A 27,500-nucleotide genomic window follows, 5' to 3' on the forward strand; every position below is an offset into this window, starting at 1 on the left:
ATATTTTTACTTCTTTTGTTTTTTTTAATTTAATATTTTTTTTTGTTTGTATAGGACTCATAGCACTCCCAAAGCAAATATTTAGCAACATAAAAAAATATTCATGCGTATAAAAGTTAAATAAAGTAACCTAGAAAAAGCAGTTTTTAACTGTTTAAAGGAGAAAAAAAATATTTTTGCTTTAAAATATTAAGAGAAGAATGTTAAAACATGTTAAATACATTTATTTATTAGCCATTTTTATCATTTAATATTATGGATAAGAGTTAAGGTTAGTTTTAGTCTAACTAAAATTAGTCGACTAACTTTTTAATCTAACTAAAATTAGTCGACTAACTTTTTGAAAAGTTTAATTGTTTATCGGATTAGAAGACTGAAAAAACTTACCTTACGTTATGCATTATATGAAAAGTAAAAAATTAAAATACAAGAATGACTTGCAAAAATAATCCTCTGAATCAATTCATTTTGAATAAATTTTTTTGCAACAATTCCTTAAAGAATAAGCGTTTTAAAAGCAGGAATACTATTAACTTTCCCGTTCTCTTTTCAGATTTTTAAAACTAGAATAAAATAAAGAAGCTAAATAATTGAGCTTTCATTTCTGTCATCTTCCATCGTTATTTTCCAATAGCGTTTTTATTTTACACTAGGACTAATACTATAATGCTATAATTTTTTAATTTCGGGTGAAATTTCACTCCTGGATATTTTCACCCTTTTATGTTGTATTAAATTATTAAAACTTATCGTCTGACGACCAAAACTCTCGGTCGATGTATGCACACTCCCATGGCTGTTTAGATAAGTTCGTTTAGTCAAACTTGATATAGTTTGGTATAGATGGGAGTGTGCATACATCGACTGAGAGTTTTGGTTTGGAAGCTACTGGAGTGTGCATTCATCGACTGAGAGTTTTATGCATACATCGACTGAGAGTTTTGTGCATAAATCGACTGAGAGTTTTGGTTTGGGCAGTTTGCGCAGGCAGTCGATTGTTAATTAAGTCAACAAATAAAAAAAAATTAAATTTAATTAAATAAAAATTTGTAATACATTTCAGAAGAAAAGTATTATAAAAAGTTTATGAGAGCTATAAGAGCTTACTTCCTGATGTTATTTATTACAAAAAAGTATACATTATTAAATATTATAGCAAATCTTATTATTTTCAAAACAAAAGAGTTAAAATACTAAATTTTAAAAATTTCATTACAGAACAATAAAATAAAATTGAAAACAATTATTACAAGAAGATACTTTTGCATTACAATAGAATAAACTGACTAGTTTTAAACTAAATTAAAAAATTCCAAGTTTTCGTACAAAAACATCACCATTTGAAAACTTTCAACTGTCATCCTGTTTCGTTTTGCATGTTTAATGCGTCCGAATAAAGGTGTTTCCTTGGCGCATTGGTTGCAGGTGTACATAAAATCATTGTTGAAATACATTACAATATCAGAAACACATGTTGATTCTAAAATATTTTGTTTGTACACTGAAAATTTTATATATTTACTGATTTTTTTTTAAAATCTAGACTTACATTTTTTTCACTATAGCTTCAAGAATCATCTCCTTCATCATCAAATGATGGCCTAAATTTTTTTGATTATTTCGTCTGCTTTTTAATTGGATTTATTTCACAAACTTTTTTTGCCATATAAAAATCCGCCAAAAATTCCTTTACGCTTTTTAAATATTCTTTTTTTCTTACTTTTCAGAGAATTGAAAACTTTTATAATTTGGACCCAAAATAGTGGCACGCAATAAAAACGAGTTATTCTCTATTTCATACAAATCTTTGTAAGTTTGTAAAGATTTTAACAAATGTAATTTTAATAGCACAATTAAAGGAGGGTGATTTTTTTTGATTTTTTTTCTTATTTAGTTTTTCTCAAGGTACTTTATACTTAGAATAATTAATGATCATGTTGCATATTAGGGTGAAGTGAAAATAAATTTTTTTATAAATTCCATTTTTCACCCAAATTTCTAAATTAGTTATAAGAAAACTGAAAAAATTGAGATCCAGGTGAATAAAATTGGACAAGAATTACCCCCAAACCAGGCAAACTTTCAGAATTTTCCATATTTTAAGTTTTTTATTCTAAATATTAATTTGCAGTATTAAATGTTAATGTAGATTTTTAGTCGTTTCAAAATCATTATTTCTAGTTTATTAACATGTTATTTTAAAGGGATTGAACAATTACTAGGTGTGGCAGAAGTAATAGAATCTAGTGGCACTGCATCATTAAAATTTGAGCTCTGTTTGCTTTGGGTATTCTACTGTTTTGTTGTAACTTCTTTATCAATTGATTTATTACCCATTTTACGTTTTTTATCTTCCAAAAAAGTGTGTTCCATAGCTGGTACCATATTAATTTTGGCACAGCAGCATTTTTTTTAGATCTTTGCATTGTCCTTATAGAAATGGAAGTTATTATTTTATTTTCTCTGTCAGCAATCGGAATTATTTGGAGCTTTTTGCTCTGCTCAAATAGGTTATAAACTCTCTTTGTCAATGGTGTAAATGGTGACACAGTAGGGATGTTGCATTTTTCCAAAATTTTTAAGACCTGTATTGCTGTTAAAGCTGCTTTATTCTTTTTTGTTGGCTTTTCTAAGAAAGTTTTGCAAAATTAAATTATATATTTAACTTCAATATTATTTGAAAAAAATGATCTGTAGTACAGGTTGATTACATTTTTTTGCAAATACATCATACGCCGCATCCAGTGATATATTATATAAACTAGATGTCTAACTTGCGAGATTTTATTGGACAAAAAATGAAGCTGCTTTTTTTGTTTATAACAATAGTCCACCATTTGTAAAAATAAAAAAAGCCAAAGTGTAAAATAAAAGTTAAAAATGCAAGTCAAAAGCTCCCAATAAAATAAAGATAATTCAAAAACAAGTTTTAATAATTATAAAATATTTACAAATTTTTTTTTTGAGCCAATGTTTATTAAAAAGTATTTTAATTCATAAAAGTGCTTCAAAAGCGTCTGTTGTTTTACTTTTCTATTCAAAACTGTATTCCTTTTTAAATCGAAAATAAATTAAGGATACATAAATTATTATTTTACAAGTATTCTAATTTCCACTTAACACTGTCACACTAATAGTATTTAAACTTAAAATATATTTACTTTATTTAAGAAAAGAAAAGTTAAAAATGTTTGTTTACAAATTTAATTCGCCATTTGTAAAAAGGGCAAAAAGCGGCTCCACTTTTTGGATCGAAGTTAGACATCTAGTTATATTATCATTGGCCGCATCACATCTAACCCTATTGACAATTTCACCTCAGAGAGCGGCTTTGATAATCCAAAGAAAGGATACTCTGTTTTAGATCTTAACTTTCTATTTAGCAAAGTTTTAGTATATTATAGTATAATTCATGGAATAAATAAACATAGGAAAGTATTAAACTCTATACAGAAACATAACATGTTTGCACAAACCATATTCGATTAATTAATGTTCTTAATAAATATATTATACATTATAGCGACTTTATTATTGAATTATAAATATTATTATTTACAAACACAATATTCTTACTGACATTTAAAAATATAATTAGTATTGAAACTCCGAATAGAGAGTATTAAAACTCCGAATAGAGCATGTATTTTTTTTAATTTTATGCCTAATATTCAATTTCTTCGATTGAAATACTTTCTTTTTAACATGTTAAAAAAAATTTCACTTTTTTAATAAAAAAGTGATTGTTTTGGTCATAATGCTAATTGATAATTCAAACATACCTGATATGTTTTCACTTTTTAACTTCTACCTAAGAAAACAAAATTAGTTCCATTTTTTACATAGTTTTTGTTGCTTCTTCAATCGTATGTAGTTTTTGTTGCTTCTTCAATCTCCTGTGTAACAATTTCATTTTCCATTTGACCGGATAAAAAATTAGAACTGGTTTCGCAATAAACGTCATTTAAAAAAGTTTGTTCACCTAAATTCTTTCTTTTTTGCAACCTTTTCTTTAAGTCGGATGTTGGAGTGGGATGTTCAATTAAAGAAAACGTTTTTTGTTTGACATAATTTAAATTTACATTTATTTCAAATTAATTATCAGATATTGTTTACATTAAACATTTATCCAGTATATAGAGGGAAACCATTACTTTTTATGATTTTTTAATTAGAAATTGATTGAACTTAGTATAAATTGTGATAGTATAATAAAATTAAATTAATTGATAAAACTGTTTTGTTATTTTTTTTAGTATTGCTTCAAATTTTATTTTACTAAACTAAATAATAATTAGTTTGTTAATAACAAGCAAAATTATAATTAGCATAATTAGCAGAATAACATAACAAGCAGAATAACTCGGTTAAAAGCAATTTAAAACATTAAATAAATATCTATGCTTTTATGTGTGCAGAACTAAATTAAATTACTCATTACCACTTTAGCATTATTAATGATTGGAGGTGTTATTTAAAGGAAATCGGAAACAAATTTTGCATACAACATTCCATTTAATAATATGGCATGGCCGATTTCTAAAAAATTGATTTTAATTAAAATGTTTCGTAATTTGTAAATCACTTTTATTATAAATTGAAAAAACGCTAAAAGATTCTATACCGCTTTTCATTGAAATTTAAAATAATAAATGACTGACAGTGACATTTGAGTTTAAAAAATATACTTCCAAATTAATTTCTAATTAAGATAATTAATATTTTTGTTCCATAATACTTTTTAATTAGTTTTTACTCAGTAAGAATAATATATGCGAACTTTACATAAATGATTTATATTATATTATAATAATTATATATTATCTAATAATTCAATTTTTTTAAATTAGAACAAAATTATTTTTCGTTCCATAATAACTTCCGATTCTGTTTTTACTCCGATCGAAAAACAAAAATTGTTTTTATTCAGTTTTTGTTCTTAAAATAAATTTAGTTCTCGTTTTTTTCTTCGTTCACGAAAATATTTCTGTTTAATGACAAGGGAAGACGAGAATCGAACTATTAATAATAACTGTTTTTTTATAATAATAATTATTATTATAAAATTGCCACTATATATTTTTCCACTTAGTTAGACTTAAAAGTTAGTTGACTTATTTTAGTTAGACTAAAAAGTTCGCCGACTAATTTTAGTGAGAATAAAATGTTAGTCGACTAATTTTAGTGAGAATAAAAAGTTAGTCGACTAATTTTAGTAATGGTTTTTTTAGTTAATTTTAGTTACAGTTTTTAGTTTTGGTCACAGCACTATTCAGGGTTATATAAGTTTAGCGGGTTTAGATATCAATTATAAATATATCAGGAGTAAAAAACTGGAGTAAAAAATTGAAGGTAAGATAAATAGAATCACTTATTTGGAAAACCCTATTTGTCCACCATTTGTTGATATTAGGTTATAGAATGGTTGAAAATTGGTTGTATGGAAAAATGGTTGTATGGAAACTAGGGTGCATCACAACTGCATAGAAAAAAATTGAATGTCTAATTCAGAGCTGTCTATATTTCTATTTTGTTTCATTATGACTACAAAAAACTTAGGCAAAAGATTTTGAAAATCTAAGTACATTTAGAGGTCCCCCATGAAGAAAAGCATTTATTCAAATTACCACCAATGTGCGACTCTGAATAAATCACAGAAACAGTCACAGAAAATTCCGTATAACTATGTCTATTTTGACTATAATAATGTTAAACCTCAAAATTCAATGTTTTAGAGCCACATTAAAAAAAACTGCAATTTTACTTGAAATTATCGAATAATTTTGTTAAATCTCTAGTCTAAATATAAATTTTAAAATGTAAAAGTTGAAATTATTGAAATCTGAAACAGTTTGACTGTGATTAACAATTTTGCATATAATGCAGTTATCAGAATGCAAGTTAGTTTTGTTGTGTTGTGACATTTTTTCTTTTGAGGCGCAGATTTGGAATGTCTTTGCGATCTTTTTCGACTACCTTAAGAACGTTTTGAAAATGTTCATCCGATCGAGCAGTTTCGACAAAGTCCGATGCTAGTTTGACACTTCTGTTGGCACCATCATTTGCAATATTCACTGCTGCAACATTTTCATTACTCAATATATAAGCAGCAGACTTGTTCCACTCATTGACAGGAAGTTGTAAAAAGTTGGTATCCAACTGAAGACGATAAACTGTAAACCATGAATCAACCTGAACAAGGTCACACAGCCGTGTTGAACGATCAATGGACAATGGAAATCGTGGTTTGCCCCATCCATTACCAAACCGATTGAGTGGCGCTTGCAGATCAGCCAACGGTTTGACTTTGAGTATAGCATCTGCTAGAGCTTGTCGTTCCAACAAAGGTACACGATCACTGAACAGTGCGAGAGAAACTATTTCTGCAGTTAGATACCAAAGATGGCGATTTAATGCTCGAACTGCTGATTGAGAAATAACTTTGTCAACAACCTCATATTCCAGTAAACGCTTGTAGAGCTGTAGATCATTCCAAGGTGCATCTACGGTTTTCTTGCATATGAGCCACCATGTGATGTAAATATGAGTAACAAATGTTGTAAATGCACGTATTTTTGAAACTTGGTGGCGACTGGTAATTGTTCCCGGTGAAAGTTCTGCAATTTGTGATTCTAAAAGAGCTATTTTGAGGCTGTAGATAAGCTTGGCCATTCAGCGAGCATTATGCAGAGCACCAGGTCTTCTAAAATTCACTTCACCATTGGAAGCAGACAGGTAGATAGCTCGGAAAATTCTCGGTAGTCATCACGTAGAAATTCAACCTGTTCGTTGACTAGAGCGATCACCTCATCTTTTATCATTGCCAGGAGCTCTTGAGCCTGTATGCCATGATCAGCTGGACGGAATGGAAGTACTTGAGAGGAACTATGTGATACCAAATCCCAATTACTGCGAGGTCTTGTAAATAATGTGACATCTGGTGATTTTGATGCTTCAATCTTTAGATCCGTGAAAACCTGTGAAAGAATTACTTCACCAATATGATGGCGACAGCCTGACCAAAGGACAGCACGTTGCAATTTATCTTGTATGGCAATACAAGCAGCTGTCAAGTGGCCAGTGTTTGAGCTTGTTGTGTCAAATGTCATATTCACAATTCTATCATTTACAATTCCACTCGGTCATCAGGTTCATTGTTAATTCAACTATGACTTGTCCGAATGTTTGGTCTGTGGCTTTGAAATAACTTGGAACCCCCAGCAACTTAATCTGCTTAGCATCGCCCACAATCACAGTCATGCGTTCTTCTATAATACGATGATTCCTAAGAGTTAAAGTCATTTTTCCATCCCAATGCAAGGAACACAGTTTAGGTGGTACCCAATCATCGTGGATTTTATTTGATATTGCTCTTATTACCTTGCGTCGTGAACGATCCGCAGTTGCATAAGAAGCAGCAACCATAGAAACATCGCCTCCGGACTCATTTATCAATCCTTGTGTGAATGCTGCTTGTTATGTTGGCGTCATCTTCAATCGAGTTGCCAGTGACACAAGACTTGGTTGGCTAAGCACATTTGTAGGTATGAATGCTGTTGTTCCCAGTGGAAGTCTTTGCCGTTTTGAAATTTTTTCTTTTGATGCAGCTTCGAAATCTACATCGTCTTCCGAAGCGGAACTGTTAGATCGGATACTACTGCCCTCATTGCTTAACACAACTTCAGATGATACCATGGCTGATGATGTTTCAATCTCACGATGTGCTCGCTTCATACGCTCAATTTCTGCGGCATTTCGACAATGACGTCTGGATATTTTTTTTGCAAGTGTCTTGTCAAAAGCCCCAAAACTGGCAGTTCTGTCACCTTTCATTGAGTCAAGAAATGCCAGATCCTCTGGATTCTTAAATAGACTTTCCACATTTGGAGGCCAGAGCTGAAAAGTTGATGCGAACATAGTCTGCATTTCCTCCAGTTTTTGTTTCGTGGATGGAGTGTCACGTCGACTTTTTTCTATCGAACGAAGTTTGTTGTTATCATCAAACTCTACGATCTGTAACCATTGGAATGTTGGCTTTTTCATAGAATTTTTTAATTTGGTCTAGCACGACCTTTGCAGTTGTGATTCTAGCAGGAGCACCGACAGACCCTGGTTGCTGAGATTTTGTTGCAACATTTGCGTGGTACATCATACACCTCAAAACCTGCATACATATTGGCAGCCGAATGCCAGTTATTGTTCCATCATCAACACAAACTGAGGTTTCTAACCCAAAGATGTCCGTGGCTAGTCGAGTTTGCCGTTTAGTTTTTGACCCGGATTCTGGAGTTTTTTGATAACTGACTGCCACCGGTGAAGAAAGAATTAAATTGTCGAGTTTATTAGATTTAGGAGGTGTTACTGCTTTGTCTAATATTGCATTATCGTTCAAATCCATTTCGTGAAACTATGAAAGAAAAACAAAAACATCAAAATTAAACATGGCTACCAAAGATTAAAAACATAGAAACCAAAGACTAAATATTATAATAATTTATTTAGGGCTTATTCTGTTAATTAAAATCTGCAAAACTATCAAGGGCCTGGGGGACCTCTAAACATTGTCCAAATTTTTTTTTTTAACATAATGCTTATGTCAGCTGGTAAAACAAAATAAAATAGCAGACAACTGAAATTAAAAAAAAATTTGTGATGCACCCTAATGGAAACGCAAGGTTTTTCAGTTAAGTGATTCAACTTATACTTGAAAAACTAAAAAAATAAAACAGCTTGTGAAATAAATAAGGAGGAAATTTTTTTGAATATTAGTATTATAACGACACAAATTAAATTGTTATATAAAAAAATTAACTAATTAGTTTTTTATTGACATGTTTTTTTATAAAATTAATTTAATTTAGATATAAATCAATAAAAATTTATATAAAATATGTAATTTAAAACAACCGCCATTGTTATTTCAAAATGACAATACTTAACAGAAAACGGCTTAGGAGGTGTAAAAATAAGAGAAAGTTTCGTTTAATATTTCAGCAATCGTTCGTCGATGTTGTATAACAAATTTTAAAAGTAATTAATATCCTCAGATAAGAAATAAAAGAACTCTAGCCCCAGAAGTATTGTCGTTAAAGAACTTCTTGAATTTCTATAACACCAAAATATAATATTCCGTAGGGTGGCCCTAAAAACAACTTTTTTGAAAAAAATCTGCTCCCACCCCTTAAATGTGTTCTATATAATACGAAAACACTAGGTTTAAATTTTTTTTGAAAAAAACATATTTATAGAGGTCCCCCAAGACCCTTTAATATTTAACGGGTCCCTAATATTTTCAAAAAAAAAGTTTCTCAAAAATAGGTCAACCTGGTACTCAAATGAAGCGCAATTATATAAAAATTTCAAAAATAATATTCATTTTGAAAAATAAATTCGAAGTTTAAACTTATTTATTACAATTATCATAAAAAATTCACTTATTTCATTTTTTGCTAAAAAACAAGATTTTTACGTAGTAAAACCTAAAATAACTATATTATTTCAAAATGAATGTTATTTTTGAAATTTTTATATAATTTCGCTTCATTTGAGTACCAGGTTGATCTATTTTTGAGAAACTTTTTTTTTGAAAATATTAGGGACCCGTTAAATAATAAAGGGTCTTGGGGGACCTCTATAAATATTTTTTATTCAACAAAATTTTAAACCTAGTGTTTTTGTATTATATAGAACACATTTAAAGGGTGGGAGCAGATTTTTTTCAAAAAAGTTGTTTTTAGAACTACCCTAATATTCCGTTATAGATAAGTTATCAAACTATAAAGCGTCGTTTACAAAACGAAATAGCCGATGTCTTATGAAAGACGTTGGGCAAAGAATTATTTTACTGTTGGTGATTATGGGAAACTAAGACCTAATCATTCTCCATCAGTATTTGATTACATAAAGCAAATTTTGCTTCCTAATGCAACCAACTAAAAAAATATCAAAATGTTTAAGTAGTGGTTGCTGGAAAGAGGAGGATAAACTTGAAATTTTTTTTTCTCAAATTAATTTAGGTAAAGTATAAATATTTTACTTTATCATAAAGTTTATCCAGACTTAAATCCAAGTTGCACATCTAACCTTTTGTAATCTAAAACAATCATGGTACACTAAAAATAATATGTTTCTTTATTTGGTTATGTCCATTTATTGAAATACATATATGTATACGTAATAACTGATATGCAATAACTTAATAACTGATCAGTATAGGTAATAACTGATACGTAACAACCCAATATATTAGGTATGCAGAATTCGCGTTTTACGGAAACAAGTTTTTTGCTAAAATTCTGTTCCATGGTTTTTGAAGTCTGTTTTGAGGTTATGTTGCGCGAAAAAGTTTTTAACGCTTTTTTGTTTAATTGTTTATTGAGTTAGATATTTTTTAAAAAATAGAAGAGTTCAACTTTTTTTTTTTTTTTTTTTTGTTAATTCACCTCCTCAAGGCCGAGAAGGCCACTACAGAGGAGGAGGCTACTTAATAGTGGTTATAACCCTCTCTCAACTTTATAACTCCGAAACACGACTATCTTTTCATGTTCCTTTTTTGTACATTTATTAAATTTTACAATGGTTTTATTGATGTTAAAACATGAAACTTGCTGTTCTCACGTGAAATTATAATCGAAGAAATGTTTTGATTTTTTTTTAAACCATTCTACATTATTTTTATACCTATCTTTAATTCATTTGCCAAATTTCATTAAAAAAAACGTGTTGAAGATACTTTTCTATTCCTCGCAGAAAAGGTACCTAAATCTATTTTTTCTCACTTTTGACCTGATGGCTAGGGGAAGTTTAAAATTTGATGTAAACGACTTTTATATTGTTATATTAATAACTTTAAAAATGTTATATTATTTACAACAATTATAACAATTAAAAACATTTAGAAAAATTAATGTATAAAATATCAGTAGAGAAAGGTAGAAATGGAAGGAGAAGGTATATGTTACTAATATTATTTTATTTTAAATATTCAATAAATAATATTATTATACTAAAATATTTTTTTATTATAAAATTTAGTTTGTATTTGATTTTGGTAAATATTAGGGTAATGACATTTTATCTTTTCGAAAAATAATTTATTTTTAGTGTCATAAATCGAAAAACTTTACTCAAAAGTAATTAAAATTGGTTTTATTCTGACTAATTTTAAAAAGGTCACCCACAACACGAAACTTTTAATATGGCATAAAAATAGTAATTGCAGGCAGTAGTAGTATTATGACTTTCTGAAGCCTAGAATTTTCGTGAATCTTATGGAACTGTCTAAAATTGGTTTGGACTATTTTTATAAATCTCTTTAAGTCTCTAAAAATTTCTGAAGTTTTCTAGAAATTTACGGAAAATAGTAAGATTTTGACAATATAAGCTGCCTGATTAAGCAATGCTAATAATTATGTATGAGTCCGTATTCGCCAAATGGCAGTCATATAATATAGAAGTGTAAAAGTATACATATTTATTATTAATGCTTTCCAGAAATATATTAGTGCTTATATAAAGTGCTTTCACTACTAAAAGAAACAAGTCAATCTGAATGAAGAATCTCGTACATTTTATTAGTCACATAGGAAAAGAAGAACTGTTTTATTAGAGGAGCAATCACTGGAAGTTTACAGCAGGGACCACTCAAAATTGAAATTATTGGCCGCTTTCTGTTTCTAAGAAAATTTATCAAAGGGAGATGAGAAGGTATAAAGCAAATTGGAAAAGAAGTAACAAGTTTATGGCAAAAGAAATTAAATTTTCTAAACGTATTAATTCAAGCCGTGCAGATAAAACTGGATCAAGTGCTGAAAACATACAATAAATGTCTCAAATATAGAAAATACGATCCATTCAATCGTCTTTGACTTCTAAAAAAAAAAAAAAGTGCTGAATTTCTCTGTAGAGAGAACAAAAGATTGTATCATCTTCAAATTGTAAGCAAACAGGTCGGGTACACAACTAGCAAGACTACTAGTTCAAAAACTACCCATTTCTCCAAAAGAAGAAAAATGTCCTTTAACAACAGTAACGGCAACAACAACAACGTCAACTTACAAACCGAGTCTGAGGCAGAATATCAAGAGTTTGAAGATTCAGGAAAACATTCTACAATTCCAAAAGTCCATAAAAAACCAGCAACAAAAAAAAAACACTCCAAAAAAATTGTATGAGAAAGACCAATCGTTCAAAATGGGATGAAATGCAGTTTTTGCTGTGAGTAAAAGAAAACTTAGAACTAGAAAAGGTGCTGATTCATTTGCATAATGCTAATAAACCAGCTTATCAAAAATGGTTCCAAATAGTTTCAGGATATCTTTTGTGTGATTTATTTGATCCATAATATTTTTTGTTTAATTTAAATTTAATAGTAATTACTAATATAATAATACATACCATATTTGCCCTACCTAGTTTTTAGAACATCTTAGAACAATATCTTAAGTTTGTTTGTTTAAAAGTATTTTATAATTGTGGCGTATGAAAGTATGGGCGTGTAGTTTTAAAAGGTTCTGAGAGTTTTGTGTCTGAACATGTTTAAATAATAAATTGCCTTCATTTTTTTGTTATTTTGTTTTCTTAAATCAATAAATTTAAAATTTTTTTAAAAATCAGTCTTAACTAGGTTAGTTTTTCCGTCTCTAGCACTTGTTTCAAAGTATACCTGTATGCCTCGCATTAAATTTTTGTTTATAATGAGCTCCTATTTATGATTTTTTATTCACAACCACAAATTTATAATATTAATTTGTTAGAGAAAAAGCTAACCTTTTCTTTTCAACAGTCAGTTGAAAACCCAACATAAATTGGGTATGAGCAAGTTTACTTATATGATGTTAAACTGTTGACAAATACTTTTGGGTGCTTTCTTATCGTTGCATTTAATTAACATGACATTATTTGCCAAATTTTTAGAATATTAAAAGTTTTTAAAAGCTTGTATAAGTTCTTTTAAATTAGATAAAATCCTACCTAATTTAATACTATAAATAGTTTCCTAGTTCATTTTTAAATATAAAGTTATAGTTTTGATTCTTTAGAATAAATAATTTCTACCAGAATTATTTTTCTGTCTCTTTTTTTAATTTTTAAGAACCCGATTTTAGCGATTGCTTAAAACTGCTGATATACGTGCAAACTTTTAATTTGTTTTTTCTAATTTTTTTTAAGCATAAAATAAAATTTTATTTCGAATTGAATAAATGTTTTGGATCCATAAAGGTTGTAACAGTATAAACAAGAAAAATTTAAAACCTATTTTTTGCCCATTTTTTGTTTTTAGTTGTGTTTTTCTTGTTTCATAAACTTAGATTTTTTATAAATTTGATAATTTAAAGTACGGCTAATTGTTAATAACTTTTGTTTGTTTTTATTTTATATTTACAAAAAATACTTTTTTTTACCATTTTGTAGAGTATGTTATTGAGAGTTATAACACCCCGTTAGTTCAAGGAAAGATCATTGCTCAAATACCTAGGTTAAATAAAGAGTATCTATTGTCTTTTGATCTTAATCCAATGGTATTTGAGGTTGGATTACACAGTATTATTCAATTTACTCATGAAACTAATATGCTAAAAAATGAAAATGAAATTCTAGGCATCTGGTTAGATGAAAATGGTAAAGGAAAAATTAAAGTTGCTGCTTTAATCAGTGGAAAACTAAGTTTTTATTATTACCCTATCAAATTAAATATGTGGTCAAATGTTGAAGTTTCTCAAAGTTTTAATAGCTTAGCTTATATATACAAAATCAGAATAAATGGAGATGTTGTTTTTACTATGATAAACAATCAAGCCCAGTTTTTTTTCAATGTTAGAATTTATGCTTCAAATCCATGGGACAAAGTTCAAAATGGCTCAATAAAAAATTTTGTTATCATCAATGGCATTTCAAGTAAATTTTTTTTATTGAATTTATTTTTGAAGAATGAAATTAGATAAAATTTTTTTTATTTTTTAAAGACTAAACCTTATTAAGATTCTTTGTTTATTACTTTGCATTTAATAGAGAATTTTAAGATGTTTACCTTGACATGTTTATTCAAAAAATTAAAACTTTTACGGAACTACTACCTCTTCCTTAATCTTTTCCCCTCTATACACTTCTATATTACACTTCTATAACAATTTTCCCCTCTATACACTTCTTTTTCCACATTAGCTACCTACTTCTCTTTCAATATTTGCTACTTTTGTACTAAGAAACAATTTATATATGGTTTATTTAAACTAGAAAATGGTCTTACTATTTAATTAAAAAACATTAGTCAAAGCTTTTTAGTTTATCAAAACTTAATGTTTAACTTATTTGTCACTTTGACATTAAAATAATATTTCTATCTTTTTAGGTAACGAAATTGAATCTGTTATTGTTCTTCCTAAAGGTAATTTTCTTATTTAAAGGCACTTTTATTTAAACTTAAACATTGGTCTTAATAAAAGTTACACCATAAAACAAAATAAAAAAGAGCAAAAGCTCAAGTACCAGGACATTATTAACATATTTTTTACTATTTTGTCAATGAACATTTTTTAAGTAAAGTATTTTTTTTATTTTTAAGTGAGTCTATTTTTTTAAGTTTGAATTTTTTTTTATGTATGTTTTTAGATTTCATATTATATTATTAATTATTGAAGTTTATAATTACTATTACTTTTTTCAACTCTTATTTTTAATTTTTCAATTGAAAATTCTTTCTTTTACATATTTTAAGATATGAAGTGGCCAACGCTAGTTTCGCTCAAAATAAATCAGAATATTGTCTATTAGTCCTTTTATAAATGGCTTTAAATAAGTTTTATTTGGTCAATAAGTTTTTATGGCTTATGCGTTTGTTAACAAATAAATGGTGGCACAATATTGTCATAATTTTACCAACCAAAAATTCTTTCACTTATGATTAACAAATCTTTCTATTATTTTCCAATATATATATGTATATATATATATTATATATATATATATATATATATATATATATATATATATATATATATCCATCTGAAGCTAACCTGAAAAAAAATTTAAAACATGACTGTTTTTAAAAATTACTGATTCCTTTGTAATTGAGGAAACTTTTGTAGTTTTGTATTTAAACACTTTTTTAATCTACAGAAAATATAGAATGAAAAAGTGTACATTTTATAAAATAAATTTTAAAAACAATTGAAACATTAGTCCCAGCTTATTTACAATAATGAAACGTACGACTTATGATCCCATTGTTATGCTAGCTACGTCATAACAATATTTGTATAATTGAATAATGACTAATGAAGACTCAGGTTGGCAACCGAGTGCCAACCTGAGTCTTCACCAGTGAACTTCTCCATCACCTCAAAAGTTTTTGCTGGAGTTTGCATCCTTTTGATACTATTTTTATTGAAAACTGAGTGAGTGTAATCAAAGATAGACAATCTGTTATTTTATATTTATATGATGTCATATATAACGTATATTTGTTTTTATCTAAAAGTAATCTTTTTAAAATTATGACCAAGGAAAAAATTACATCTGTCTTGCGAAAATAGAAAATTTTTTGCTATGAAGGTAGAGAGTAATCATGGTGTCATGGTTGCAATTAGGCTCGGAGCAGCCGTAGTATCGTGTTTAGAGCTCTGACTTCAGAGCTAAATGTACGTGTTTTGAAACCGGCTCTGACCATAGACATAATTGGCATGAAAGATGACTTGAACTTCTAGGTTAAATGCTATTTTGCGGTGCTCCGTTATAAGACTTTTAGCACTTTTTGGAACTCCTAAATAACTAACAACAAAAAGAAAAAAATAGTGTTGTGAGTCTAGTCGAAGAAGCCGAGTAGAAATAATATAAAATAAGTTTTGCTTCATTGTCAAAAAAAAAAAAAAAGATATAGAAAGCTCTATTTTCTAGAGAGAAAGCTCTATTTGTCAGAATTAGTTATCAGCATTTTTCCGACGTTAACGTCGTTAAAAAATCAGTAGTTTAATAATAGTGAAATTTTTTTTTGGGTTTAGTAACGTTCCTTGCCACTAAAAAGCTAGAAAATAGCTTAAAAAGTGATGTACCGATATAAAGCTCAATTAATTGTAACTAATCTTAAAAGTTGGGTGGCATCGAACCGGCAACACTAGTTGTGGATAAGATTTTGCCGTGTGATAAAAGTCTCACCTGACGAGTGATGAGTGACAAGATGACAATTGAGTTTTTAAAAAAATTCAAAGTTCTGATTCTAAAATCTAGCCCGAGAAATTTAATAATTAAAATATAAATAAAATTATGCTACACTTAAATAAACAAAAAGTTAGTTAAGTAATACAAAGTTATGTTGAAGTTAAATTTTGAGAAATTTTATACATTTTTTAAATTAGCAATTAAATCTTAAATAATCGGAGGTTAATATTTTTTAGATTACGTTAACCATAAGCATGAGTTTAATTTAAATCGAGGAACAATTCTTGGAACATTAAGTGTTTTAAAAAAGGAGTACACTATTTCGTTTAATTTAAAGCCTATGAGTTATTCAAAGGGTTTGAAAAATGTTCTTCATTTAGCATGCAGCAACTGTAAAATACATAACGACTTAAATCTAGGTCTTTGGTTTCACGAAGATGGTTCTGGAAGTCTTGTTATTTATGCTGCAATTAATGGTAATAGTAACTACTCTGTCAAAACAAATCCGCTTAGATTAGGGCAATGGCATAATATTAGAATATGTCAGTGGTTGCTAGATAAAAAATATTTCTTTACTGTTGATTTAAATAATGTAAATATTCATAGAGTAGAAAACTCTTTGGCAGTAGATTTGAAAAATGTCAAGGTGTATGGTTCGAATGCATGGGATCCTCCACATCATGGTTCTATTTCAGACCTTTTGATAATCAATGGAAAAGTTGGTAAAAAATTATTTTTTTATCTTTCAATATATATATATACACACACACACACACACACACACACACACACACACACACACACACACACACACACACACACACACACACACACACACACATATATATATATATAAATATATATTATTACATCTACATTTGTGTGTGAGTGCGTTTGTGTTCAAAAATGTTATACATATGGGCATAAAATTTTTAATCAAGAAAACTTATTGACAAACAAAGTAGGGTTAAAGTATATTGGGACGGTAGAATTTAGTTGCAATGTTTTTTGCAAATTTTGCGACTTCTAGCTATTGTTAACCTGACGTAAAAGTCCTTATCTCGTCAACTGCTTTAAAAACAACTAGAGTGTTTTGCAATCTACCATACAGTAAACAATTATTTTGTACCGATGATTTGTCTAGGTACTTAATTTTCAATTGTTTCAAAACATTTTCCAAGCTCTGCAAAACTCGTCATCTAAAATCCCTATCGAAAAACTTTGCTGAGGCAGCAACTTTGTATTAGATCATGAGATTTGCAAATATTATTAAAATACCCTTATATATTATTTTCTTTTTTGAGTTTTCCATTTTGTTCTCAATGTATTATTGTTAATTACATAGTTTACTTGAAATTTGAACCAAGATTTTACATTTAATTATATGAATCTTTAATCCTTAAGTATAGTGAAACCATAAAGACATCTTTGCATGTTATAGTCAGGTAAAAACCGCGGTCAAGTTGTTTTAACGAAATATTCAATGCATGGATAGGATAGCCTGCAATCCCACGCCTTTCCCGAACAAACCTGACACGGGGAAGGTGTTCAACTATTTAAAAATTTTCTTTTTCATCTCTAAAAAGCAGTGATATATGTAAAAAAAGCAACAATATTAACAAAAAAAGGTTCGAAATTTGAAAATCAATATTTAGAAAATAGCTAATCAGCACTTTTAACTGGGAAAATATCTATCAAGAGCTAATCTTCTTGTCTTGTTTGAATATTGGGCATAATTAGTTATCTAATGGAGCAGACATAAATATTAGTGACACAATTTTGTGACCTAAAATTTTAAAATTTAATATATAGTAATGTCATGAAAGGTAGTTTTAGAAGTTAATTAACTTTTTAAAAATACTTGTGCATAAACAGTGGTTAGAAGCTGTTAACATTATTTTCAACAACAGTGAGCAACCGTTTCATATAAATATATTAAAACAGTGATTAGCACTGTTATATGATAAATATATTAAACAGTGCTGATCAATATAGAGAAATTTTTAAGTATGTTGATTGAACTGTTATATTCTACAACATCTTTTGTTATACTTTGTTATATTTAACAGTTTTGTTATTTTATATTATTGATGGAATGTGGATCTTGTTGTATTTTAGAGTATATTGTTGGCAACATTATTACTCCATTAGTAAAAGCAAAGCTAATTGCCGAGATTCCGGTTTTATGTGAACAATATGTTGTGTCACTTGATTTTAATCCTATTAAATTTGATTTTGGTTCACGTAATATTATTCATTTCACTATTGGTTCTGATCATTCAAATTATGGTGATAAAACACCAGGAATCTGGTCAAATGCACAAGGCAATGGCGTACTTGACATTGCATCTTCAATTAATGGATATGTAGATGTGCATACTTTTTCAACAGATGCATTTAAACTTAATCAATGGTCGAATATTGTAATAAGTCAAATTTTTAATGGATCAATTTATGTTTACACAATCAGTATAAATGAAAAAGTTGTATTTTCTATTATAAACTATCAAGCTAAACGCTTTTTCAAAGTCAAAGTATATGCTTCAAATCCATGGACTGAAGTTCAAAATGGTTTTATCAAAAACCTGTTTGTTATCAATGGGAATTCAAGTATATTTTTTGTTCAATATTTTTGTTTCAAGGTATCAGGATATATACATAACAATCATAGTTTTTTACTATTATTATAATTGTTATTATTGTTATTGTAATTATTGTTATTATTATTGCTGTTTTTGTTAACATAAATATTATTATTGTTATTATTTATGGTATTATACTAGTATTCTTAATTAATTTTTCAATATTTTATTTTTTATGATAGCCGAAGTAATGGAACCTATTGTTATTGCTTCTCGAGGTATTTTATAATACTTTATATTAGTGTATTTAAATTACTTGAAATAATCTTGTTTTGTAACTGTATGAAAACAAGCAAAGTAATAGTAACTAAGTTTTTTATGAATAGTAAATAATTTATTTATGCTTCTAATTAATGCCTCAGTTTGAACTATTAAACTTTGTTTAAATATAAAAAAAGTGGTAAACAAGAATTTTAAGTTAGTTTTAAAATTATTCTTAATCTCAATTAACTTGCAAATCACTCACTTACAACTCTCAACTTATCTTTAACTATTTTAATTTCCGATCAGTTATTTTAAATTAATTATTTTAGTTGATATTTGTTAAAAAAGGTATTAATTAAATTTACTTTATGCAATCAAAGACTACTTTTCTAGACGTGTGGGGGCAGGTAAGTTCATTTTAATAGTTAACAAGATGCAGGCAATAGGCAGGTCCTCTCCGTTTTAATACTTAAAAAAAATGAGCCTATGTTAAAAATATTTTTTCATGATTTAATTATCAGCCAAATTGGCCTAGTAATCGTTTTATCTACTATTCCGAGAGTTCAAACTACTTTAAAATATAGTTTATTGCTAATATCTTCTCAAAACTTGTTGCTAATATCATCGAAGGATGCAAGAAAACACTTATTTGCCTGAAAGAAATGAGTTTAAATAACCACAAACTCCAGTTTTATTACTTCCATTCAAGTGAAGACAAATGACTTTCTGTAGTATGAGTCATTTCTTCTACAACTTGAAGTTGAGCAAATGCAAATTCCTCAGTTATAAATTATAATTTTTTACCACTAGAGAAAAGCTTTTCTATATATACCTTTGCTTATTTTTTTAAAACAATTGTGATTGTCTCAATAACTTAATTCAAACTGACATTATAAGGAACTAATTCTTTATTAACTTCTCTTATAACATTAAAAAATCTTCCGATTTTAAATGCTACTATTTCATGATCATGAAAATGACAGTTTTAAGCGTTCTAACCTTTATTTTATTTGTTCAATAACTTTAATTTTATGTTGAGAAAGTCAACCTCTTTGTAAGAATTAGTTAAATTATTAAAAGAAAAATTTTCATGTTTATTTACTTTTATGCTTAACTTCTTTGTTAATAAAATATAATTTTTGAAAGTAACTCTTTTTTCCTCAAAGTTATTGTCACTCTTTTCAAGTTTACCTTACAAAGCTTTTACTTGTAAGGGTTTTTAATTCAGTTAATCATTTCTGTAATCAAGTTTCTATTTTAATTGTTTAATCTTTGCTTTATAATTGCATGTTATAATTTATGTATTTCTTGGATTGATATACGTAGGTGTTTTTTCTTCATATCACTAATTTGAACTTTAGTAGCTTTGAACATATATTTACAATCAGATAAAGCATATTTCAATCTTATAAACAGTTTTATGAGGTTTGATGTTTAAAATTTTTTTAAAAGAAAGTCCAATCTATCTGGCAATATAATTTTATTATCTTTCTTTTTATTAATCTCAATTGATAAGTATTTTTTTTTATCAAGCCATTGTATGGTATATAAACTTTGCTTAAATTGTATTATAAATATAGCTTTTTTTACTTAGGGGTCTTCCACGCATCAAGTGGGAGAAGGGCGTCCCAAGTTGAGTAATTTGCGTAAAAGTGCGTATGGAAGGAAAATATAGGGATGGATAATAAATTGGAATAAGATTGAAACCTCCCTCTAACCCCTACATTTAAAAATAAATGTAGGGGTTAGAGCGAAGTTCCAATCAATGTATGTACGCAAACGCAAAGCAATTGAAGTGACAATTCACGTTCACTTGCCCATTAGTAAAAAGTGAGCACTGTTAAGGTTCATGACCTGAAGATTGTAGAGGTTAAACTGCGCATGATGGGGGTAGGGTGGGGGGGAGGTAAGACCACCCGCGTAAGTACGCATGGGGCAGGGGGTAGAATGTACGGTAAGGTGCAACAGAGGAAAGGGGGTCAAAATCTGCAGATTTTTGCGTTCGTAAAATATGGATGGCCTCTTATATAAGCATGTATGTGATATTTGTAAAAGTTTTAAAGTATTATATTACGTTTTTATCTTTCAATTTTTTAAACTCTTTAAAAAGACTATTCTTTTATTATAACTTTTTTTTATAAGGTTTTTTTATTTTATAAAGATTTTATCAAATTACCGTCCCATTGCAATTTAACGATTTAAATTATTAATAAATGATTTATTTAAAAAAGAATTTAGTAAATGTTATTTATGAAGAAATATTATCCGAAAAATATAGGCAAAATCTGGATGACTTCAAAATATCTTTATTTTTAGATATTTTGTAGAAAATGATATTAGGCCATTGTTAAATTTTTTTTTGAAAACTTTTCCTAAATAGGTTGCTACTTTGAGAGGCAAGTTTAGCGACAAGAACTAAAGAGATTTTCATTTTTCTGCTACCCCGGGTAGATTTCTATAGTAAAAACAAAATTTTTGTTATCTATAAATCACGGTTCAAAACAGTTAAATTTGAAATTTTACCCGTACTTTGAGGATTATTTTATCGCTGAGGCATTCATTGATTTTATACAAAATAAAGTGCAAGAGCTTAGGAAGAAGTAAGCTGACAAAAATGAATTTTTGCGATTAATCTGCTTTGTTAGATTGAAGCTCCGTCAAAGCCTTCTTTGTAATGCAAAAATCTATTTTCATCAAGGAGAAAGTTTTCTGGAACTGTTTGGATTTTCGGAAGTTACGTAATACGCAGCTGGGTATGGTCTAGAATACTTTGAAGACCACAAACTGCCTCAGCCTCATTCATCAAAAACTTATCTGGATAACAGATTTGTTTTTCTGGAAACAGATTAGAAAATGTTGGTAAATATTTATATTATGCATTAAGGAACTGTTTTTTATCATTTGATATTGGTCATCTGATAAACCAAATTGCATCGTAAGACTTATGGCATCTGTTATAGCCATTTTTATAGTTTTGTTGGATTTATTGAGTAAGCTTCCTTTAGCTGTAAAAAATTGTTAATCATATGTATTAAAAACTTTCTGATTCATAAAAGCTGCTCTGATCAGTGTTTCTAGATGCTGTTGAACTAATACGGCAACTTTACCTGTCTTGCACCTTTTTCTTCCCATGGCTTGACAGGCCTCTCATTAACAAAAATAATTATTTTTTAACCAAATTTTTCAAATTTTACAATTGTTTCCAGCCATGCTTTCTTATATTTAACAAGCCTGTTATAAACTACTTATAAATTTCCAAATTTTGCCTTCAATTTTGAAAATACTTTATTAACCTTTTGTTTAAAGTTCTTAATTTCAATGTGCAGATTATGTTCTTTTTTGCTAAAATAGTATTTACTATTTATTTTGCAAGATTAGGGTACGTAAAGCTGCCAATGCTTTAAATTTGATCTAATATTTATATATATATATATATATATATATATATATATATATATATATATATATATATATATATATATATATATATATATATATATATATATATATATGTATATATATATATATATATTTATATAGTAAAAAGCACTTATCTAACTTTTATCTTCAACTTTAAGTTTCACCATTGCTGGATCATCAGGAAAAATTATTGCTCTGTTCTTTAAGAACATTGAGCACTCTATTTGTAAAATACACTAACATAATTTACATATATATATATATATATATATATATATATATATATATATATATATATATATATATATATATATATATATATATATAACTTGATCTAAAATATAAAATATATCTCTTCCTTTTGAAAGTTCTTTTTGAGTTATACTCTTTAAATTTTAGACAATTGTTCTTAAAAAATCTGCATTTTATGGTTATATACAGGATGCTAAGAAGATAAACTTTTTGTACATAAGTTTTTTAAATCTTTATTTATTTTGTAAAATGTATAATATAATAATTGGTAATGTGGGAATTTCTTTATTGTAAACTTAATACGCAGAAGTTATTTTTAAAAATTTTAATGTTTTTACTTAAATATTTTTTACAAGATCTCCTAAATTTTTTATTTTATAAAATAAGAAATGATTTCTAAACACTAAAAAAACATGCTTATATGGCCTTAACACCATTTAGATACGTAAACAGAATGTCGCGAAATTCAAGGAATTTTGCTTTTTCTATCATTATGCACACTGAAGACCTTATTTAACCCTTACTTCTATAAAATTATTATTCCGATACTCTAATTTTCATTATATATGCGAGAGAGTATCAAAAAAAGTTAAAAAGCAAAAAGAAATTTTAATTTATAAATTGCCTCTTTTCATTACTCTGAGGCATGGTGCGTTGTTGGGATTTAACTTGAAACTTCTTGCTAATAAAGCAAAAGCTTCTAAGTGATACCATTACACCTCTATCACATTAAAGTATTACAGAAGTTATTAACTTTACAAAAAAGAAAAGTGGAAAATACATGAAAATAATAATTGTTTTTAATTACTGCTACCTTTAGACTAAATTTCCAAGAAATGCTGTAAACTAGAGGGACTAAAAATTACTTACATACTGAGTACTGTAAAAAGATAAATGTATAAATACTTATTTTAATTAAGTTACAATTTGTAAAAACGGCTGTATTCAATAAAGCTTAATTGCTGCTTCTAAAATTGAACAAGAAGTTGCTGTAAGCAAACTAAGGTTTGAATAACTGCAAGGATAAATTGTATGAAGTTGAAACAAGTTTTTCTTTTTCAAGTGTTTCTTGAGACATTTTGTTTTTTTTTGCAAAATCTGTAACAAAAAGTGATCACTCCACAAAGTGAGCAATCCATAAACTACCTACCTAATACTCCAAATATTACAAAAAAATAATGCACATTATTATTTTAAATCTATTTAATTAATGCTAAATAGGTTGGGCATATTTTTTCTTCTTTTAATATATTTTTTGACTTTTATATTTTAGTTTCATCATCTTCACATCCTACTAGTCGTAAGTTTATTGTTCTGTTTTTTAAATTTTGTTTGAATGTATTTTGTTTGTAAACCAGCCAGTGTTCAACGGTTTTTTTTTTGCATATTTTATATTAATGATAATTTTTCACTCGCTATTTTATAAAAAATTGATATCATTCTTTTATCATATAAATGGATAGTTGCTCTTTACAATACACCTAAAGTGAATGACATCCTAAAAATAAAAGAGCGGTTGGAGCCCCCAAAATGTCAAAATGTTGAACACTGGACGTCACCCAAGACTCGAATTTTTTTTTTCAGTATTTGACATTTATTAAATTTTTAAAAATTTAAGAACTTCTTCAAACACAGGTGTTTAAATGATACGTAGCAAAACGAAAAAGTATTCTTTTTATAGTTTTTAACGTAAAATATAAAAAAATACTTAAAGAAAAGATTTAAAAGTCTGTACCTTATATTTTACAGCGTAGGATAAATGATTATAACATAAACTATATTAGGATTGTTTTTCATTGTTTTTCTGCTTTGATTTTGTGGTTTTTAAGCATCACAACTTCTCTTTTAACAACAACCATAAGTGTTTTTTTTTTTCATTCATTTGTCAATCGTACCTGTTTGCGACTTTCTTTGGCGATATTAGTATCTTTCTTTTTTTGCCAGATATCCCCTAACAAAGAAACTACTTGAGGTGTTTTCAAGTCAAATGTTGTATTGAGTTCTTGAGCTACTGTCTTAAATATAGGAACAGCCTTTTTTGGTTTATAGCTGTTTTTTTAGAAAGCAATGTTGATGATGTTAAGGCATGAAAAGGTAAGAATGATTCCTCGGTCACACCTAAAGAAAGGAGAAATTGAAAATCAAGAAACCAATATTAAATTGGAATGTCAAGGTAAACATTTACAGAACACATACAACTTAAAATAGGCTATTCTATTTCAATAAAATTTAAAAGAAATATAAATATTATCTTCTACATGGCTTTTTTTCTCTACAGGGCTCGTTGATATTCTATCTGCATTTCTTCTTTGTAAATAATTAAACCATTTTCCTCTAGTGATAAAACACATTGATTCTAAACGAGAACACTCAATGACCGAGTCATCACATCCCAATGAACGTCTGTAAAAGATATTTACAAATTTAAATGGATTGAATGTTTGTATGGCTATTGATTTTTTTATCTAAAGTCTGAATAGTTTGAAAGTTGGATGTGTAAAAATAACTTACAAATTTATAGTTGCGCCTGCTCCCAGTGATTCTCTAAGATTAGTGCAATATTTATCAGAACATGTTTGAGTCCAAGCATTTACATTCTGAATGGGATCTACTTGCGTGCTTCACTCCACCTTTCTATCTTGCAAAACACCTTCAAACAAAAGCGCCTTACTTGAATGCTCAATCTCTTTTGTTAGTTTTCTGTAATCTGGGGCTTCTCGGTTAAAGAGATAGAGAACAGATTTTCTTAATGAATTTTTGATTTTGTCTTTGTTCAAAGCAGAACAATAAAGAGGAAGGAAAAGTGGAGCAAATGTTTCCCAAGTAATGTACATATTATTGTTCTTTGCTCTGTATTCTTTAACATACAAGTCCCATGGTTGTTTTAATGCGACAAATATCCCAACATTGAGAGGTTGGAGGAAATGAGTAGTATTTGGAGGAAGAAAGATAAGATGCATTTATGCATCTTATCTTTCTTCCTCCAAGTATGCTCTTATGTCTGCAAAGTATGCTCTTATGTCTGCAAACCATTGCTGACTACTTGTTTGCTAACATTCATTCTAGCTGCGCTTAAAGATTCGCTACTGCGCGTGACTATATTTGGGTGTCTCTTCATAAAGAGTGAATCCCTAATGAAATAAAATAAAATTATAAGTCATTATAGCTTATAGATATATGTAAACATGCGTATAAATAATTATATATAACAGACCTATGTTCAAAACTAGAAGTTGAAACAAATTCCAAGAGACAAAATGACAATTAAAATAGTAGTTTTGGACTCAATAGTATTTAATAACTAACCATTTTCCCCCAGCCACTAAAGTCACAGTTCGCCCAAATTTAAAGGGCCAGTTTTTGTTTATCTCAAGGAAATTCCTTTCATCAGATATAAACGAAGAAACAAGGGATAAAACGGTATCTTTTATAACAGGCAAAGCACGTATTAAGCATTTAATACTTAATTTACCAGCTCTTATTCCTCTTCACCAGTTAAGAATGTGTTCGGACCCATCTTTTTCACATTTGGGGCTTTGGCACTAATTTTATCATGCAGAGTAATCTAAGGAATGTTGTCAAATGTGTGAGCTTTTGAAATAGACTTCCTTTTACTAAAAAATATACAGAAAGTTACAGAAAATACACAAAAAGTTATACCACGGCTTTGACTACAGTAAAAACTGATTATAGAATTAATTAACTAACAGGACATTAATAATGTCCGATTTACCTCTTAACGTCTTCAATTGCATTGTCAATACCATCCTCAGTATATCGGAATCTTGATGCCATTCTGGAGCAGCTGTTTATTTTAGGAGACATCTTAACTTTATTTTTGCAGGTTTGCAATCATTAACGATTGCAACCTGCAATTAATCGTTAATGATTGTGCAAATAAAACATTACAAAGTATCAATAATTCCAAACTTTACGAACTTTAAAAATTCCATAGGGGTTGTTGTTTAACAATCATAACAATCCAGAAAGTAATACTTTTTTTATAGTAAATCTCTAAAAATCCTAGCAAACAAACAAACAAAAAATTTCGTCGATGACTAGAATGCGGTCTTGTCGAAGTCTGGAATAAAATTTAATAACATTTAGAAGTGTTAGTTTTAAACATAAATCTTTTGCCGAATAAAATATGTGACTCAGAACCCTTATTATACGATAAAGTAATAATAATAATAAATTTTTTTTTTGTCGAATATTAGAAAACATAATAAATTGCTTCCAGTCTTTGACATTCCTTCTACCCCCCACTCTTTTTCACTTTTTTGATTTTAAATGATTGTACATTTTTCTCATCTATTTCAGTGTCAGCATGAAAAAAAATTTCAAATACATTACGTTTGTCATGCTTTTCTTGTGGTTATCTGGAAACAGTCATGAAAATTATTCCAAAGAGTTAAGGGTATTAACAAAACTTTTTTTGCTCCAAATCATCGTATGCGTTTATTTTTATGTTTACGATACCTAAACTTCCTTCATATATAAAGGAAAAATTAATGATCATTTCAGACTCTATTTTGGCACTTTACTTCAGATAGTGTTTGCGTAGCCTATTTTTTAGTGAAAAAACGTCGAAGACTGGAAGAGGTGTCGACCACTGGATGGTTTACCCAATATAAATCAAGTTACATTTACCATGTTGTATTACATAAATACACTTATAAAATTGCTCTTTTTGTTTTAGAAAAAGCCTTAATATTATCTGTTGCCATATTAGCTCCTGTTTCAGTTATTTTTGTTGCAGTTACTTTTATTGCTGTGTCAAGATTTTGTAGAAGAAAATCTCAACAATCGATTACAGACTTAGATCCT

At 28.2% G+C, this 27,500-nt stretch overlaps 1 protein-coding gene across 5 annotated transcripts in view; it reads left to right on the plus strand.

Annotated features, from left to right (window-relative positions):
* The window catches only part of LOC136085753 (uncharacterized), a 207,903-nt gene that overhangs the window by 121,202 nt on the left and 59,201 nt on the right, over positions 1 to 27,500 (plus strand). For 3 of the 5 annotated variants that reach the window (XM_065807146.1, XM_065807145.1, XM_065807147.1), the window contains 6 exons: positions 13,414 to 13,896; positions 14,351 to 14,386; positions 18,274 to 18,765; positions 18,980 to 19,015; positions 23,947 to 23,973; positions 27,373 to 27,500. The exon at positions 27,373 to 27,500 is cut by the window's right edge and continues 11 nt beyond it. In XM_065807146.1, the coding sequence (XP_065663218.1) occupies positions 13,414 to 13,896; positions 14,351 to 14,386; positions 18,274 to 18,765; positions 18,980 to 19,015; positions 23,947 to 23,973; positions 27,373 to 27,500 (1,202 nt within the window). Of the gene's footprint in view, positions 1 to 13,413; positions 13,897 to 14,350; positions 14,387 to 16,391; positions 16,878 to 18,273; positions 18,766 to 18,979; positions 19,016 to 23,946; positions 23,974 to 27,372 lie in introns of all 5 variants that reach the window. The other 2 variants (XM_065807143.1, XM_065807144.1) reach the window with 1 other exon arrangement.

The sequence above is a fragment of the Hydra vulgaris genome, chromosome 10 (assembly GCF_038396675.1).
Source record: "Hydra vulgaris chromosome 10, alternate assembly HydraT2T_AEP".
Taxonomy (NCBI): domain Eukaryota; kingdom Metazoa; phylum Cnidaria; class Hydrozoa; order Anthoathecata; family Hydridae; genus Hydra; species Hydra vulgaris.